The 19,553-nt window shown below is 36.8% G+C and overlaps 1 protein-coding gene across 1 annotated transcript in view; it reads left to right on the top strand.

Moving 5' to 3' along the window:
- LOC100745595 (lachesin-like) overlaps positions 1-17,533 on the top strand; it is a gene marked incomplete at its 5' end in the record, with an annotated part of 85,456 nt that extends 67,923 nt beyond the window's left edge. The window contains 4 exons of the mRNA XM_024367484.2: positions 13,088-13,246; positions 14,938-15,070; positions 15,329-15,330; positions 17,449-17,533. Coding sequence (XP_024223252.2) covers positions 13,088-13,246; positions 14,938-15,070; positions 15,329-15,330; positions 17,449-17,525 — 371 coding nt within the window. The remainder of the gene's footprint in view (positions 1-13,087; positions 13,247-14,937; positions 15,071-15,328; positions 15,331-17,448) is intronic.
- Between the last annotated feature and the right edge of the window lie 2,020 nt (positions 17,534-19,553).

A 19,553-nucleotide genomic window follows, 5' to 3' on the forward strand; every position in this document is an offset into this window, starting at 1 on the left:
TCCAGCCATTCTTTTTTTTTTTTTTTTTAATCTTTCCTCTCATAAATAAGGTGGAAGCCGGAAATTATCTGACTTCTATTCGATTTAAAGCCAAGTCGATGAGTTTAATTAAGAAAGAAGCTCGAACGGAGCTGAAAAGTGTACACTACGGTGATGTCGAGCTTCCGATTCTTGCTGCACATTTTTCGACATTTCGAGTATTCATCCTTTCCTTTCGTCCCTTGCTTGTCTCCTTCACAGAGCATGCCGTCTCTCGACTGGTCTGGGATACGCGTGTCCGTCGCGTTTTTGCCGGTTATCGAGTTGCCGAGATCGGGACGGCAGAAAAGTCGAAGGGTTGTTGTCGGTTCAATTGGCGTTCCTTCGTAACGAGTAAAAGGAGCATGTTATGATACTCGCGAGCCTGTATGCAATTTCATATCTGTTTCTGCTCTCCTTTTCTCCGACCGTTCCTCGAGCTCCATTTTATTGGAAAGTCGATAGGAGTTAGTGGGGGTTCTCTCGTCGAGGACGGAAGACGATGAAATTCAAGCGGATCCTTTGAATTACGACCAGCAGCAGGACAACGTCGAGGACACAGTGTCGAGATATTTATCTAAAAAAGAAAAAGAAAGGGATGGAAAGAAAGGGTAAAAAGAAACGTAACAAGAAAAAATAAGAGACGGAATAATCTCTGAGCAAGTTCTCTTCGACGGAAGTAGTTTTTATGCGTCCATTAACGAGGGAATGCATTTCTTTCTGCCATGAAACACAAGCAGCCTTGTTCACAATTCTTGCCCCGTGCAGGTCTTTTTTAACACCCTGTTCCCTCTACTCTCTGCCTGCCCGTTACGGCGTTTGTCCGGTCAAAAGACACGGTACCGTTGCACAGCTTTTATCCGGCCATCGAGTTTCACGAGTCGAATTCAAGAATACTCAAAGGCCAGCCGTATAACATGACACAAAGGAAGGGTCTCGCTGTGCTCGTATACGTTACGTATTGTATCAGAGAACGCGTGTGTCGTCTCGCGGTCGTATGTCATACGGTGCGCGAGCTCGACACCGCATTCCCTAAGGGGGACCGGCGTAATTAGTAATTTGTGGTTGCAACGGAGGCTTCATTCAACGGGCCGCATAACAGTCATTTCGACACGAGCCTCTAACGGGGCTTTGTGTTTGCGGATCGTGCTCCGTTAAGTTGCAAAACGCGTTACTCCATCTCGCACCTACTACCACTTAATTTCCGAATGTCTGTCAAAGCATTACAGTACTTTTTTCCTCTCACTGTAGCTTCCACTTCCTTGGAGGCGAGAACGCGCAGAATTTCATTAGGATTTCAATCACACGCTTTGACTCCAACGTAATGAGACTCGAAACACCTTTTGACACTGCACTACGTTAAGGAAGTCCAATTGTAAAATAAACTTGGAACTATGTTATCCGATGATACGTCGTTTCGATGAAGCACTATAGTTTGCACTATTAACAGAAACCATTTAAACTCTATAAAATAATTTAGCATCGTAACTTAACATTATACTATTTCTACAATGTTATTTAAGCTAAGGAAGTAAGAATTTGACCAAATCGTAACATCTGTTTACTCTTTCGTTCTACACGTATGGTATAAATTAATAACGAAACTTTTCGATTGCTGTTGTGGAAGCAAAAACTGTCTCGCAATCAGTTCTTGCCAACAAACGGTAAAAATTCGGCGTGTAAAGTATCAATTGTTTATAGGTTCGTCGCCGAATCGCCCATGCGAATCATTCCAACTATTGATATCCGTAAACAAAATATGTCCCGTTTCACCAGTCGATCGTGTTTCCGGTTCTGACGAGGACGCTGGTATTGTTTGGTCTTTTTCTATTTGCAATTCTCCACTTTGCCGAATAAACTCAGATCCCTTTCCTTCCAAATCTCGTGGAGCGTACGGACATTTATTTTCCAAGTGCATTCTGGACTCGTCGATTTGTCTCGTTTCGTTCCTTGTTTTGACAACTCTTTGCTTACAATAAATGTTTGCCCAAGCTGTCACACATCTCTTTATTTGTCGACGACTGTTTTTACTGACCTCTAAGATTGATTTGGATTAGCTATGTGATATTTATTGCGATACTAAAATTGTAAGTGTTTTTGTTTAGGAAGTTTAAAAGTTAGTATTTCTATATTTCAATCAAGTTTCAAATTTTTATCCATCGGTCAACAAATATCTTTAATTAAATACGCGAAGCATAAATACAAATAACGAGTGAATCTCATCCCGCTTTACAAATAATATTAATACTATTTTGTTAATTTTATCCTACCTTTAATAACTCATGTATCGACTTTCTTGCTATTAACCCATTCAAAAGAAAACTCCGCAACAAGCCAAGTATAAACGTCTAAAGAAATAAGTTTGGTCCTCTTCAGGTCTATATCTTGCATTGAGTGTCTGACCCGTTTGTGAACGTGATTTTTTCACCGCTATTCCCCGGGAAATTCCCTAATTGGAGACTTTCTCCGTCTGACCCCATAGAAAAGCGCTCGTGAACACAATAACACTCACTGATCATTAGGCTCGGTGAAAAGCATGTTCAAGAAAATTTTTTTTTCCTACTCGGCACATGGAGGGAACTACTGGAGGCACTACGAGGAAATCGAACCGTGTTCGGCAGACGGCCAAGCAATGCACAAAGTTTGCTACTTGCTTAAGTCCTTGCATATTTATTCGACTCGTGAAATGGCGGCCAGTATCTGGAGAATCGGCTGGTCCTTCACAAACATGATCTCTGCCGCTTTATTCTCTATTTCTCGAGTGGCCAATTACGGACAACGAAGATTTCATGGACTGCCGCGTCGTAGAGGGTAAACGAAGACTCGGTCCGGATATCGATCGCCAACAAGACAAGATCCCATCGTTTCATTATGCTGATTATTTAAGCCTTCAACGGAATAAATTAAACTATCGCTATCCAAGAAAAACGAAGACTTCTGTCTGCAAGTTGTTAACCCTTAAACTCCATCCATAACTAATCCATAACTCTGGACAAGATATCTGGCCATTCAATACCAGCTGTTTAACGTTCATGATGAGATATCTGGTGACCCGATACAGACGTGGTAGTACTAGTTACGAGATATATCATCCAGGGTTATAAAGGTGTTAAAATAGGAATGTCCATGGTATGGCAAAGTAGAAAAATATTTAATTCAGCACGTTCTTTTCTATGACAGCTATCCGCATGTAAAAGAGCGAAAAGCATTACTATCATAGAAAATTTTACTGAAAATCTTTAAAGAGTCTTGCTTCCGATTTACATTGCATACAGGGAAACTTGCAAGTTACACAAATACTCGGTATCCTGGAATAGCACAGAGGGAAAACGCTAATAATTCAAGGCGCGACGACGTTTCCGCGTACATACATGTTCTCGTAGCTCGAAGCGCGAAGCACGGGTGGACCCTTAGTGTTAGCATGCCGTCGCGTCGGTCTGTTTCTCTTTCGCTCTCTCGTTGTCTGTCCTCCGTACGAACTGATGCTGGTAGAGTTTAGGGTAAGTTAACGCGCAACAACGCCGCGGCAGCGTACACGTGGTGGCGTTTGCGCTTGAATAATGCATCAACAGTCCGTACGCGGCTGCCGTATAACGGGCCACGCTGTTCAATCTGCGCTTGTTGAACAATTCGGTAACACCCCGCATTAGCATTAATGTAGCAGATCGTCGGACACCTGCGGTAATTCATAGGATTGAGTGGAACTTCGCTGTTGCTTTTCGAGACGCGCAATTGACTCGCGCCAACCACGGTTTTACTTAAATTCGACCCCTTGCTTTCCATCGACTTTGAGCGTTTAATTTTTAATACGGAGATCTTGTTCTACAGCTATCAAGTATATCTGACCATATATCTATCAAATATATCTGACCATAGTTTTGTTTGATGTTTTCTACGCCTACTCTTCCAGTCTTGTAGAGATAAACCGATAAAAATTCCTATACTGATGATAATCTGGGCACATTGCTGAAATCAGGAGAACTTTTACGTGTTTCGGCCGTAGACAAATATTTGCTCGCGCACAAAATACACGTCATGGTTCATTTGGGAATGCTACGGAGGTAGAATTTCAGCGGGGGTGGCAGGTACTCGGGCCAATTTATATATGAATATGTAGAAACGACCCTCTTCACTCGGCGTTTCGGCCAGCAAACGAACCATCCGAAAGGGGGCTTCGTTGCTATTTCAAGCGAAAGCTGTACGTCTTATCGGGATAACTCCTCGAATAAATTTCCAGAGGCTCGAATAATTGTCCCGCAGATTGCGTACGCTGATTATTTATGATAGCGATTATTCCCGGTTAACCGATAACGAGACGCGATGATAAATTGGCTAAATTTGCAACAATTCCCGCATTCTTACCGGTAATAAGCTTGACTCTTTTAATTATTTATCGATAGCGACGGCAGCATTGAAACGTATGTATTTATTTAAGCGAATATTTAGATTCGTTCGAATTAGATTAAATGAAAATGAATTGTGCATAGATCGGGCGCGTGTTTGCTGATGTCTTTAGTAACGGTGTCTCTAGCGTGACGATAATAATCTCACGAACAGAGAGAAATGGATATCCTATTTCACGTATTTGCTATTAATTATTATTGTTATTAATTATATATTCGTTTGAAATTGGAGTCATCATAAAAACGTCTAATAATTATTATAACGTTAATCATCTATTATAATGAAAGTGCACTTCTTGAACCAAGATACTCAAATGTTCATCTCTAAACCCGTGCAGAAGTCAATTCGATAAAAAATCTCACTTTACGACTGCTATAAAATTATTATTCCCGCAACGAAATCGGAACGGCGTATTCCAATCCGATATAATCAAAGTACAAACAGTTAAAGAAAACGCAATATGAAATTTCAGCGTACCACCAGCCGTGTTCTTATCGTTCGTTACAACAATGTCGGTAGAACAGCTTGTTATACTATAATATAATATTCAGAGCGCAACTCGTTCCAACTTTGTCTATGGAAGACTGTAAAACTTTGGAATTCCGGTCCTGCTTTCGGGTAACATGTTCGTGGAGAACCCACCACGAAGTAACGTGTGTCTATTCACGTTTCGTTTGAAAATGCATTAGTCATACGGTCGAAAGTGGAATCGAAGTGTCGCCTGGGAATCGCAATAACCGTCAGCGCGAAGCGGCGCGACACCAAATGCAAATTATTCTTAATGGTGATACGAGCACGTCCCTGGTGGTATCACATCGATCCGTGATTATCGGAAAAAGTATAAATCGCTAATAAGTCGAGCGACATTTTAAATATTTTTTCCCTTCGTCTGCTTTTTCGCCTTCTTTTTCTCATATTTTATCTCCTCCTCGTTTTGTCTTCTATCGCGGCATAACGACAAACGAATTCGCCTCGTTTGAATATACGCTTGCCTGGATATATGTATTAGTGAAACGAGAATGGTTCTTTCGTTCGATTGTAAAATGCAATAATCAGATTCGAGGATGAAAGGACACGCCTGGCCGATTATAACTCACGCGTCTCGCGAATTCGCGAAAAAACTGTGCAATTATTTGATCGGTTACGTTGGTTGCATCGTGCGCGCTGGGAAATCTTTTAATTGAAATTTCGTTTAATTAGTCTACTTTCGGTAAAATCTACGAAAAACGATACGGTGTTTGAAATTTTTACGCCTGGATAAATTTTTCTGATGCTCGTCTATCGATCGCTTTTAACGAATGGTATCAAGTTCCTGATCTATGATTTGTTTATTTCCTAAAATGTTGTGCATCTTAGTAAGATTTTAATGCAATTCCATCATATAAAGAAACTTTAAGTGTTAACCGATTACGATCATCGATACTGTTAGCATTTCTTTGAGCAGACAACATTTATTCTTCTTATATGGCGGAAACGATCTCCACCGCCCCAAATATTTAGCTTCATTACTTATAAACTTCTCATCAAAAGTATATTTAATCGAACGAAGCTTCTTCCGTCTCGAGCCATTGCGTACTTTACTGCGTTGCGTTACTCTGAAATCGTTCAAAGACGACCATTAATTCGTGTCCAAGCGCAAGGAGATTAAAAGCGCGCGCGATAGCCTTAATTTCCGACATGACATTAATCAATTTTGCCGGGTCAAGCCAGTGAAACTCGGGATTTGGAAATACGTGCCAGCCAGGAGGAATATTTTGCCCTGCGTTAAGGTCGTTATCGTGACTTTACAATCTGGTAGAAAAATAGGAAGGATCAGTCCTGAAGGGAGAGTCGAACGCGAGCGATTCCTATCGACGAATACTTTCGACGAACATTTTCGACGTTTGATATAAACGACAAACGCACGAACGTCGATAGTGTTAGCTTCCGGCTTAACGATTATCGTATATTTTAGCTCGTCCATCGCCATTCTTCTGTCTCGCGTTACATCGCGCATCCCGCGGGGACAATTTTTTCTGTGATTTCCCGCTAGAGGAAGGGGACAGTCATAGCCATCCTTTCTTTCGAAGAATCATTACGACTATCCGGTCAATGAAGCATCGATTTACTACATAGAAAAGATGATATATATACATAAATATGTATGTATACCATCGTTCTACGTTCACGGTCAGTCGATGCGCATTTGGCACTATCCATTGACATTCATGTTTCGGGGGAGAAAAGAGCTAGATTTGTGGACCACAGCTGAACATTACATTGCATATATTTACATCCACTGTATATATTTACATATCCGCGGTAAGTATCCTCCACATATTTCGTGACATAGATCAGAACACTATCAAAAGTATTCAAATATATAGTAGGATAATTACAACATAATCGTTTATAAATAATACATATATCATTTAAAAATTAATGAAGAACATTAAAAAATTGTAAATATGGGATAATTCTCTTTAACGGTGAGTTAAGAGGAGAGTTAAAGTGCGTTTCGTTCAAAATATCTGATACAAAGGTAGTAAAACTCCGTTGTAAGTTACTCTTCGCTTTTACTCTACGAAGTTTGTACATTTTCAAAGTAGCAGTACTACAAATTCAAAGAAAAGAGAGACTAAAGTAAGACTGATGCATTATAAACAAAGTTTCGAGTGCAATTGCAATTTACTGAATTATAAATAGATCAGCTGGAAATACATATAAATCTGCTTGTTACCGTAATAGTGAAAATAGAAAATAAAATTTCTTTCGTACGATACGTACAGTGTATAGTCCCCCTTGAGCTTAGTAAGGAATTTATTCGTATTAAGGAAATGATTCGTATCGATTTGTGTGAATTCAATTGGCACGATATGACTTTCATTTATGTATTTAATTTCTGTATTATTGCATCAGCTATAAAGGACAAATTTCTATGTTCAAATCTGTGGAAAGAGATTTAAGTACATATATTACGAATGGAATGCGAAATTTAAACAAATCGCTTTTCGTTTAGCCACAAATGTATAAAATTTTTTTATTTCGATTTATGTTTAGATGTCATAAACATGTCATCAAGGTAATAAGTACTGGATAAAATATATCGCCGTCGAATGACAATATCGTGTCATCATAGACGACGTTGAAAGAAACGATAACCGCGGATCGTATAAATACATATTTTGTTTTGTTTGTCGTTTGTTATCGACACGAAATGGTTACATGAATGATACGCGATTTAGCGTCGCGATATGGGTATTTTCGCGATTAATTTCCAATGGAATAATTCAATATTCGCGTTACCGTATCTGTCGCGTGATCTTCCGCGTTCGACCTTTTCCTCTTTTCTCCTATTGCATTTTCTTTCACTCTCTTATTTTGATTTCTCTCTGAAAATGCGATGCATCGATTGAATTCCGCTTCACGCTTTTGCTTAGTAAGAGAGATCTGCTCAACAAAATCGCGTACAATTATCACGTGTTTGACGGTGTATTTTATAAATATAATATAACATGTTTTATTTGAATTACGTGATAAAATCACGCAGCGTTAGGAAATTGCAAGCAAGATGTAATATTCAGTGTTTGTACGAGGACGAATCAGCGCGTAAATCATTGTGATGCTTTGTTTTGCGCGTTTGCTTAATTTGCTCATTTACTCGGCACACGAGATGTTGAAATACGTGAGTCATCAGGTATGTATCGATATGTCCAATTTTGACTGTTTTTAACGTAATATCTTTATACGAATAGACGATCGATCTGCGTTCAAGTCTCGAGAAAAGATAATAATTAGTCATGGCGTGTTACACGAAAACTAAGCGTGAATGGTCCAGTGAAATATATCTCATTGGACCGGCATTTATACACCAATCATGCGAACCACGGATGTCTGTTTCGATCAACCGGTTTTGGTCGCACACGGTGATGCAGACGACAGATGCCAATCTACTCCTCTTGATACGATATATATATATATATATATATATATATATATATATATGATATATAATATATATATATATATATATATATATATATATATATATATATATATATATATATATATATATATATATATATATATATATATATATATATATATATATATATATATATATATATATATATATATATATATATATATATATATATATATATATATATATATATATATATATATATATATATATATATATATATATATATATATATATATATATATATATATATATATATATATATATATATATATATATATATATATATATATATATATATATATATATATATATATATATATATATATATATATATATATATATATATATATATATATATATATATATATATATATATATATATATATATATATATATATATATATATATATATATATATATATATATATATATATATATATATATATATATATATATATATATATATATTATATATATATATATATATATATACATATATATATATATATCTTTTCCCATAATATGACAGTGATATAATTGAATACAATTGTCTTTGTTATTTATTTCCGCGAGTCGGCCGCATTCGTGTACCGCAGAATAACGATCGGCTGAAATTTCCACACAAACAGGATACGTTCGAGAGGATCGTCAAGGCTTTAGCCGGTTTACCCAGGAAACGCTTAGATGCTCGAATCGCATTTAGACTTTTAAATTAAGCCTCTTCCCCCACCCTTCCTCTGACGCTTCACGTGTTAATGGAAGAACACTCATGAAGAGTATTCGATCGGAAAGGAAGTTTTTTCTCTCCAGTCGTAAAATGCAGTCTGTCGATGCTCCGAACGAAAGAACCTATAGTGGAAGTGTGAATGCTGAGTTACAGCTTGGTTCCAAAGCATATCGTAGGAATATTGAGTTGCGAATAGAGTTTTGACTGAAATATAAAATAACTATACTTTTAATAATAATAACACACCATTAAGGATTTCATTGAATTACAATTATTCGTTGCACAGAAATTTTGTGCAGGATTTATGTGTAGAAGTAGTCTAATAAATCACAACGAAAAAAAATAATTAAAGGATAAAAAGGATAGAGGAATGTAGTGTCTTCGTTTTCTTAGCTGTTACAGTCTGAGCATAAAAGCATCCCCTTCCTCTACGACAATTTTATACTTCTCTTGTGCTGTATTAATTTTTAATACCGTGTCCTTTTCAAGCACAGTGTGTTTTCCGCCAGTGGTTTCTGGAACTAACGAGCCACGAACCTTCCATGAAAAATCAATCTACGTTGATACGATTTTAATAATAGTGCTTCCTTCTATGCTAGATATGATCCGTTTATCTTCTTTATTTTATGTTGTTTCAGGAAAGAGTAATACTTTAGAAAATATTAATTATCCGAATCTTCGTTGAACTGCAGGAATAAAAATGCAAGTATTGCACATAGAATTATTTCAATGATATATTCCTAAATACATATTCATGATTATTTGTAAATATTTAGTTCCATTAATATAATAATTCATGCGATCAAATGACACTAAACTATCGCAAATCACCAATGACTGACGCCAGATTGAATACATCAAATCATTAATGGTATTAATCGTAAATTGATTGGTAGTCATATCATATAATATCTACAAATGAAAAACGCTACTATAATCGTGCACTAATCTAAGGAAAACACACGTGTGCACGTGTATAAACATATAATTTTTTAATAATTGAAAAGGGTTACAAATCTTCTTGTGCGATGTCTTTTACCACGTTCGGTCCCGCTTTCACTAATCAATTCAGTTTCGTGGAAAACTCTTTCAGCCTGTAATGAATTACTTAGGTAATTGTTAATGTGTTTATTCATTAACACTTGTCGCGTTTGTAAAATCTTCAATGGATAAAAATATTAATACATTGCAGGTGAAAATTTATTGAATTGTAAAAATCTTCAACGTTATTAATAATTATAAAGGTATATACGTGAATTTACAAGCTACATGTTAAATCTATGCTTCGTTCTTTAATTTGCTTTTATAACGATTGATAACGATTTCTAGATTGGGGGAATTAATATTGTACGATGTAACGTTGCAATGCTGGATATACTATAGAATGAGAGTAAAATTTAATGTTATATACTTTTGTAAATTTCAATTCTGCGGTTATATTTTTATCGATACAATAAACGGAATTTTATGCGAACAAAGATTCGAGTTTCGTGCGGAAAATTTCATTTAGAACAGAAGACATATGCTAAATATAATTCAATAATATCTCTATAGAAATTTCTTTTTATTCACTATAGGAGATATTGAAAAACTGAATATATTTCATAATTTTTCTAACTAGACCATTCTGGTAGTTTATTTACTCACCAGAAGTGGCTCGCTTTTGTCATTTGGATAACAATCGGCGGCGATTCGCATGGAAATTGGATTTGCTTGAGGTTTCATTATGGTCATTTGCCTTATCGTCGTTTGAATTATACGTGGCGATCTCACGGCCGCAATATCGATTCCACTTTATCACGTTTACCTTCGATAAACTGTTCGCATCTTTGCCAACGAGTATTCATCAGAATGGGGGCAGGGATTTTTGGTCGGTTACTAAGTACGTTAACACAGGATTGTACCTGTAATCCGGACGCTAACTAGATTTAGTAATTATCAAAGGAGAGCCATGTAATCAGGGATGACACAGAAAGTCTTTATTGTCTTTGTAAAACTATCGCTCGAGTCCTCATAAATTTCCTTTACAACAAAAGAATTGACAAAAGGTTTATAATTTCGTGTAGAAGTCTTGTATTTACTGTAAGTAAGTGCTTTTTCAGAGAAGTATTCGAATTAAAAACTTATTTTTATAAAAGTAATTAAAAGAAAAATGAAAACGGTGACTGTATGCGAAGGTAACAAAGGTTGAAACGAATTCAAAGGCAAATTAAAAAACAACCATTTTCAAAGTCGTTTTATATCGAACGACTACGAATTCGAATAAAAAAATTAAAAAAACATACCTCAAAACTGTCGGTAAACAATAGGAGATTAAAAAAGACGAAAGAACAAACTCTTTCGTTCCCATAAAAACTAGGAATATTCGGCAAAATGCCTGTTGGAACGCGAAACTGCGACAAAACTTTTTCGCCGCATCGTACGTTTTCAAGCCGTAATCGTGGTCCCCGAGGCGACGAGCCTGTTCTCCAAGACATTTTCTCCTCCACGGAAAGGGCCTCTTATCGTCAGTGATTACGACTTTTTAACGGGGATTTCCTCCCTCTTCGTCTCATCTGGCCGCATTTCTCGTTTCCTTTGCCCTTCTGTCTGTTCATACCGGTCTCGAGCCCCGCTGTCGAACGTTTCCGCGATTGTAACTGGATTCTCCGGTATCATCATCTTCAACCCCTTTGCGACCTCGTCGAACCGAACTTCTTTTACCTCCTTAGACATTTCCTTTTTTCATTTTTAACTTTGAATTCGATTTGCATGTGAAAGAATGCCATTCAGAACTTCTTACTCATCCTTGAGGTTGGCCTGTTCTTTGAAGCGTTCTTGACCTGGGTCCACTCGAAGCCGACCCTGTGTCATGCAAATTTTATTATATGACCGCTCTTGGATCTGACCAACGCCTTCGTCTTTTCGATGTCGCTCTTTTGCACAATTGCGGACACGTCAATCGCGATTAACGCTGTGCTCGCGAACGACTTTCTGCTTGACATTGCTCAAATGTATTTCTTGCTCGATGAAAAGGATCTACTGTTTGATTTATGTCAAAGACTGTGGTGCCTTGCGCAGATCCAAATATAATTTGTTCTCGTAGATTTCTCAGTATTTTTTTGATTTTTATACCAAATTGACCTATGTTAAATCAATTTTTGAACTAATATAAAGTAGACGCTCGAAGTTCGAACTATTCGACGTTCAAATAAGAATGCCAAGAAAAATTCGACTTTTGAACTCAACGAAAACTCGAAGCTCCAACAAAGGGATAAAGAGTCACTTGTCTCGTAACCGTCACGTGGCTGCATTATTTCTCTATTTAGGCCCAGGTCAGGCGAAATGCTAGCTGAGAAGAAAAGAGGAAAACAAGGCTATGTTCACTGCATGTGCAGTTCTCTTGTGACTTTGTAATTGGTTCAGCAATTGTTCATAATAGCATTTTCAACCGTTTCATTTATATCATTTAGTTATTTTCATATACATTTATGTATTTTTTAAAATGATTTCCATTCATAACTTTATCAATGAAAGATACCTAAGATACCTGAAAATGCTAAAAAAGAAGTCGTATATATTTTATATTTTAGATAGAACATAGAAAGGAGCTCATCAATAAATATAAAAGTATGAATTTGGTAGTAGTTTATTGAAACTCGTTTTTTTTACTATTTATCAATATGATCTTTTGAAATAGGCAGTTAAAATGGAAAAGATTGAGTAAATTTTGAATGTCTGAAACGGATTAATTCAATTAATTAAATCAAATAGTAAAACCTAAATCGAAATTCGAACAACTGAAAGATCGAACCGTTTCCTGGAACGGGTTATGTTCGAACTTCGAAGATCGACTGTATTTCATCTAAATGTAATATTCGCAAACATGTAGAGAACATTTATTTTGGCTAAGTATGCAACTGATTATGAGTGAGTTAATCTATGTAACTGTATTAATGGACAAATATTACACAAAAACATGTTTCTGTTCACAGTGCCTCCAAATATAGAGGACTATCAGTCCTCGTCAGATGTCATTGTGAGAGAAGGTGCGAATGTGAGTCTAACGTGCAAAGCGACTGGAAGTCCTAAACCAGCTATAAGCTGGAAAAGAGACGATAGTTCAAAGATCTCAATTAACAAAACGTATTCTGGTAAGTATACGTTATTATTGACTTATCATGAATAAATATTATTACAACAATCTATTCGATGTAATAGCAATACATAATACGATTGTGATGATAGAGTTTGACTTGAAACGATAATTTAATATCGCAATTGACCGTTATAGTTATAACTCGATTTTACAGTTTGATAATATTTTTATGTCTAAAGTTGCTCTCGTTATTTTACTAGTTTTTTCTCAATGGTTATTTTCTCCGCATGTTTTTCATGTACTCTTCTCTTCTGTTTTTCTAGTCCTGTGTTCACTTTGTTTTCCTGTCATATATGAAATATCATATAGGGTGACTTTTAGTTGCTTTGTAAATTTAAATTACAGTGAATCAATGAATATTATTTGAAATATTATTGAAATGTTATTAACTATAGCATAAAATGTGATATGTTTGTCTTTTTCGCAAGAAGTCTGAACGATTGTCACCTAAATCTAAGTTATCCGTATGTTCCTTTTTAATCTGTAATCTTTAGATGTGATGTTCTCTTCAGAGTACAACCAACGTCGATCCGTAACCGTGTTTCGAAAAATTCGGGGGAGTAGAAGCGCGCTGCAATTAAAAATAATGACATTCGTTTGACTTCTATCCGAAGATCAAACATGCTCTACCTCAAAAACTGTGTTACCGCAATCACAGAGAAGATCGTGCGGTAGGGTCGTGAAGAGAAGAGCAAAGGAAGATTGAAAAGAAGGAGAGAAAATGTAAACGTGTCAAAAGACAGTGGATTTAATGAAAACAGGACGAAGGGAAAGATATTTCTCATTAACACGTCACGTAATTCCGAGGACTCGGAGAACTCGCGAATTCCATGTCGTTAAACGGCTAGGGTGAGGATCTTGTAACGCGTAATTACGTTGGCCACAGATTTTAAAGAACGATGCGTTGAAGTCTTTACACGGTTTCGCGGTTCAGAAAGCGTATTAATTTATTGGAGTAAATAAGGGATGCCACGGTGTGTCGGAGGAATTTAAAACGGATATGTAGAATTTCAACTTCATAAAAATTAACGCATTAGAACCATCGGAGATGGCGCTCCTATTATTTAAAGAAATCAAGAATTTAATTCCGGTTACGAACATAATAGGATTTATTAAATGCGATACAGGAAGCGTTATATAGATATCGAAATTGGAAAAGTGTAATTAACGTGTTCATCAGGTGGCAAAATTAATTTTATGTTTGCAAACACGGTTAAATTATATTATAAAGAGAACTGGTAAACTTCGATTTAAAAGTTTTACAATCCTCTTTTCAGTAAAAGAATTTCAATGTGTTAGAAAGTAATGATTTTACTTATCCATGACTACTAAATTATGTTTTAATGGAATAAAAATTACGTGCAAATCAGTTTCAATCTTTATTTTATACATAATTTTATAAGCAAATTTCACCGAGTTTGAAAATAACGCGGGACATACAGAAATATAATTTCTAGAATTAGCAAAGGCTCGAAAAACTTGGAATTTGCCATAGTAGAACGAACTCGTATGGAGACAGATACATTTAGCATTTCCCGGCCATTTTTTCCACCTCTGTTCGTTGGTTTGTCAATTAACTAAAATTAGCTTTTAGACTCTGTCGAGTGGTTATTCCGCGACGTCGGATAGGGAAAATAAAAGCGCCAAAATCGCCTGTCTAGCTAAAGTGTCGCTTATCATTTTTAGTATTGGAGTGGAAAGGCGAGACGCTGGAAATCACACGGATCTCAAGATTGGACATGGGCGTTTATTTATGCATCGCAACGAATGGCGTCCCTCCGACTGTGAGCAAACAGATCAAAGTTTCCGTCGACTGTAAGTGAATCTTTTATTTCAATTCATATATTGATAAATTCGTAATGATTTTCATTCTGGGCGGTATTGACTCTTTTTTAATTTTCGATAATCAATATTCAATGGAAGATACATGTAAAAATCTTGAAAGCTTCAAGATGTCTCAAATTGACTCAAACTGGAAAAACCAGGAACTTTAACTCAAACGTTAAAAACCAAATGCGGTTCAGATTATTTAAAAAGTTTAAATAACTAACAAATTGATATTTCTAATTAATCTAAGTAATATCTTCATCTCCTGATTTTATTGTCTATCTCTAAAATCAATTCTGTATTCCTAAAACCTATATAAATTGAGAAAATACAATCGCAAATTTACAAATACAATCGCAAATTTAAAAATACATTCTCCATCTGTCCGAAACACGCAAACGCGAAACATGAAGCGCAAAGATGGCTAAAGAGTTGAAGAACATACAATTTAATAATAGAGAAAGGTGTCCGGCGACAAAGCGCCTCTTTACTGCTTACAAAGCGGTTCGTTCCTTCTATTCTCGGCAGAGCAGAAGCGAGGGGATATGTGAGAGACAACGGTTGTAACTGAGAAAGAGAAACACGTTTGACTCGTGCGAAAGAGTAAACGCGAATAGTACAGAGGGTGAAGAGTAAGGATGGTGTGATATAAAAGTAAGCTCGGGATGAACCACGACACACTGTTACTCCATTTCTATCCTATACGCTTGCCTATTGTTACGTTACTGCTCCTTCTAAATACTGAGCGTTCCCTGCGTCACATCAACTTCCTTTTCTTGAAAGCTCGATTACTACCGACGAAAGGTCGTATTAAACGGTTTGTCGCGACGCGACGTTTTGACCATTTTTAAGCTGTCGATAAAAGATTCTATGACATATCATCCGAAATTTTTATAATATGATATTATCGAAGGATAAATATTCGATTTGACGTTAATCACAGAAAAAGGGTTAACCGACAAGTTAATTAAACGACAGTTTAATATAACTTCTCTTCTTTCACATGGGATATAAGAAATTCATTGGCAAAAAAGACTGTACAGCATCCTAAGTTGTCCATCGTTTATCAAAGAGCTATGATAAGAGATACGAAAAAAAACGAATACAAAAAAGCTGACAAAGGTTCACGCAGAATACCAGGTTTCGTTGTTGCACGTTCGCTTATAAGAAAACCGAGCCACGTGCATGCGCGCGCGCGCCATCCAAGAGACGAAAACCAAGGAGTTATCCCTTTAGTTAAAGCGAGACTAATTAATTTAGCGGCGCCGTAAAGAAGCGTCGAATTGCGATTCAGAGCCAGACCGGGTCTGGGGGTTGAAAAGAGGGGGATGTTTTTGCCCCTGATCTCTCAGCGGATGCGCGCCGAGGATTATCCTTTTAGGCGTCCTTTAATTCCATTTGTAGCCGGTGCTCCCGGGCAAAGGCTTTTGTCAACGAGTATTACCCCGAGCCCTTTGAAGTCAAATTGCAATCGAGTAATGTAATAGTTCTGTCCGCGATATGCATTACCGGCGCGGGCCCCAATTCAAGAAGAAACTTGCAATGGAAAGAAAATATAATTTTCTGCGTGAAGCATTCCAAGGACGCTGGGAACCAGCTTTTCGTAACGAGAAGATTATTTTTATGCTTATCAAGTTGTTCGGAATTCGTCACTTGGCTATGCAGCAACGAAGGAAATCACAAGAAGTACGAATTAGTTACGATACTGAAAAGTATTACGATAGGATATCGTCGTTATATTTCTCTGAACGGAAGTTCCGTGGATATAAAGGATCGTGAAATATCGCAAGGTGATCTTGCTTGAAAAAGAAAAAATCAAAGAAGTTAAAGTGGTCGAAGGTGCGCGAATCTCTATTTTAAATATTAAATACCTACGATTCAAACTCTAGACTGCAATAGTCCATTAAAATAATTTATCTTTGCGTGTTTGATGAATACATCGAGATGATTGCGTTCGGTTTCTTGAAGTCTCGTGCAGATGCAGTTGAATCTTCTCAACTGTCAAAGGAACACGTTGCTTGAGTTAAATGGAAGTGGGAATGGTTAATTCGCCGCAGAATCTGCGCATGCCACGTACCACTGAATCAACTCCTCTCGTTCTCATATTGTGTAGCTGATGAAGATAAATATTTGGGAATTGACTAAATATTTGGGAATTGACTAAATTGAAATTTGCATGCTTAGTGATGCGAATTACGGTAACATACTTTTGCTTTAAACATAGTAAGTAATTTTGAAAAGAAAAAAGGAAATAATTTTACAAACGAATCTTTCTCTATGTTTATACATAGTATATACACGTGTACATTTGAAGTAGATTAAAGCGAACTAAGGTGACAATAAAATTTTTCATTACGTACTGCGATAAACTATTAGGTCATCCCATAAGTTCGTGCCGACTTTTGTGTATACATTTCATGTGTCGATCTATAAACATACTGCGATAAGGGACCAATGCACTTGAGCTTAGCTGATCGATAACAGGCTAGAGCAGATTTTCGTGGATATAAGATCATAATATAGTGAACACAGTGACTTCTAACAGTAAAAAATCATGAGTGCATTGCGTATCCATTTTCGACATCTCATGTTATATGAATTTCGGAAAGGAAGTTCTGTAACAATTGCCACGAAAAACATATGTGCTGTTTACGGAGAAAATGCGCTTTCATCTCGCACCTGTAGGAAGTGGTTCCAACGTTCTAGAGCTGGGAATTTCTGTTTAGAAGACGAGGAACGCTCCGGGCGTCCTCCTCAGACAGACGAAGATACAATTCGGGATTTTGTTGAAAAATCACGAAGTTTGACAGTTCAAGAGATGTCAAATGTTCTGAAAATACCTAAGACAACGATTCATAGGTGTTTGAAAAAAATAACATATATAACCGCTCGAAAAACGGCACGAACTTATGGGATGACCTAATATTTCAAGATTAATACAAGATTTATTGAAACAATATACACCTTTTGACATACAATATAGAATATGCAGAGATCCGAGAAAACAGATTCACACGATTGCTCTCTAAATTGCCAATTTTCTCATTAACTGCGGAGTTTAGTTTCAAAAATTCCTGGCTGATTACACAGCTATATCAAGCAATTACGAGTAATACACGTCAAGCGCAGATCAAATGCTCCTTTTATAAATTTTACGAAAAAAGTAAAGCAAAACGAGGAAGTCCTACATTTTTATTCAAAACAAGTTATTAAAAACTTAAGAATTGTCAAAAAATAATAAAGTAAAGTTCACAAGCCAATTCAGGGAATAGCTGATATACGCAGTAAAATACACAAAATAATTTGGGGAATAGCTGATGCATTGGGGAAAATAATCGATTCAATTTACAAAAAGCAATACATTATACGGAACATAAACGGTATACCAAAGAGAATAATCAAATAATCAAAATTTTTTTAAGTCTTTTTGTCTTTTTTATAAAATATATAATAGTTTTACTGATAGAATAAAGGAAAAACACCACTAAATGTCATTTATATTACTTTTTAATAAAATTTTTAGTTTTTATAGTAAATGGTAATTTTTTATTTTACATGACGAGTGTATACGTCAACTGTACCGAAGTAAAGTTTTGCATTGACATGTATACACGTCGAACGCAGTTAACTGGTTAGCTCCAATACAAAACAAGATTCCACCTTGGCGAGTCTAACGAATCGCTCTCGATCCGCCTCTTACCACTGTTCCCAGATTCAGTCACGAGGCGTAGGTGATAACGAGATATATGCCGCGGTTTTGCTTCTGACGCTTTGCCCTCCCCTCTCGCTATATTTTTTCTTCCTCACCGCGTGCTTTGCTTTAATCAATCCTTTATAAGCATCCCTCGAAGCGCGGCCCATTTATTCTTTCAGAGTGTGTCCATTCGTTTTTAAAAACGCGTATACGTCGGAACCGTGTGCATAACGTATCAAAGCAACAGCGGCAGCATTCTGAAAAGCGCCCGTTATCGATCGCACGTAATCTAAGGAGTGCAGCGAGAGCAAGCGAGGAAGATAGAATGACAGAGGGAAAAAGGTAGGAGCACGAGCGAAAGTCCTGTAAGTTGACGTTTTTTAATTTGGACATGGCCGCCACGGTTAATGACGGTTGCGCTTGATTCACGTAGGCAAATCTGCCGACGGGACATGGTCGTTTCTCGTGGGGCAGAAAGGTCACAGGACGAAACGGGATGAATCTGTTGGGAAAATGAACCGAGACCCCGGCTCGGCTTTCACCTGTGACCGCCTCCTTGCCCAAAGACCGTTTAATCATTTATACGTGTTTTAACCTTTCTCGATTCAATCTTTTTCCCAACGAATCTATTGTCACGGCTAATTGACGTTGAATATGGATGTACGTAAGGTTTTGTTCAGTTGCGCGAAGGTAGTTTGCGAATGAATATGCGAATCGACCTCTGGGTAGTTTTAATCGTTGACAAACAGAATTTTATTTCATTGCGGGCTTTTGCTTTTCA

The sequence above is a fragment of the Bombus impatiens genome, unplaced genomic scaffold (assembly GCF_000188095.3).
Source record: "Bombus impatiens unplaced genomic scaffold, BIMP_2.2 scf_0023, whole genome shotgun sequence".
Taxonomy (NCBI): Eukaryota; Metazoa; Arthropoda; class Insecta; order Hymenoptera; family Apidae; genus Bombus; species Bombus impatiens.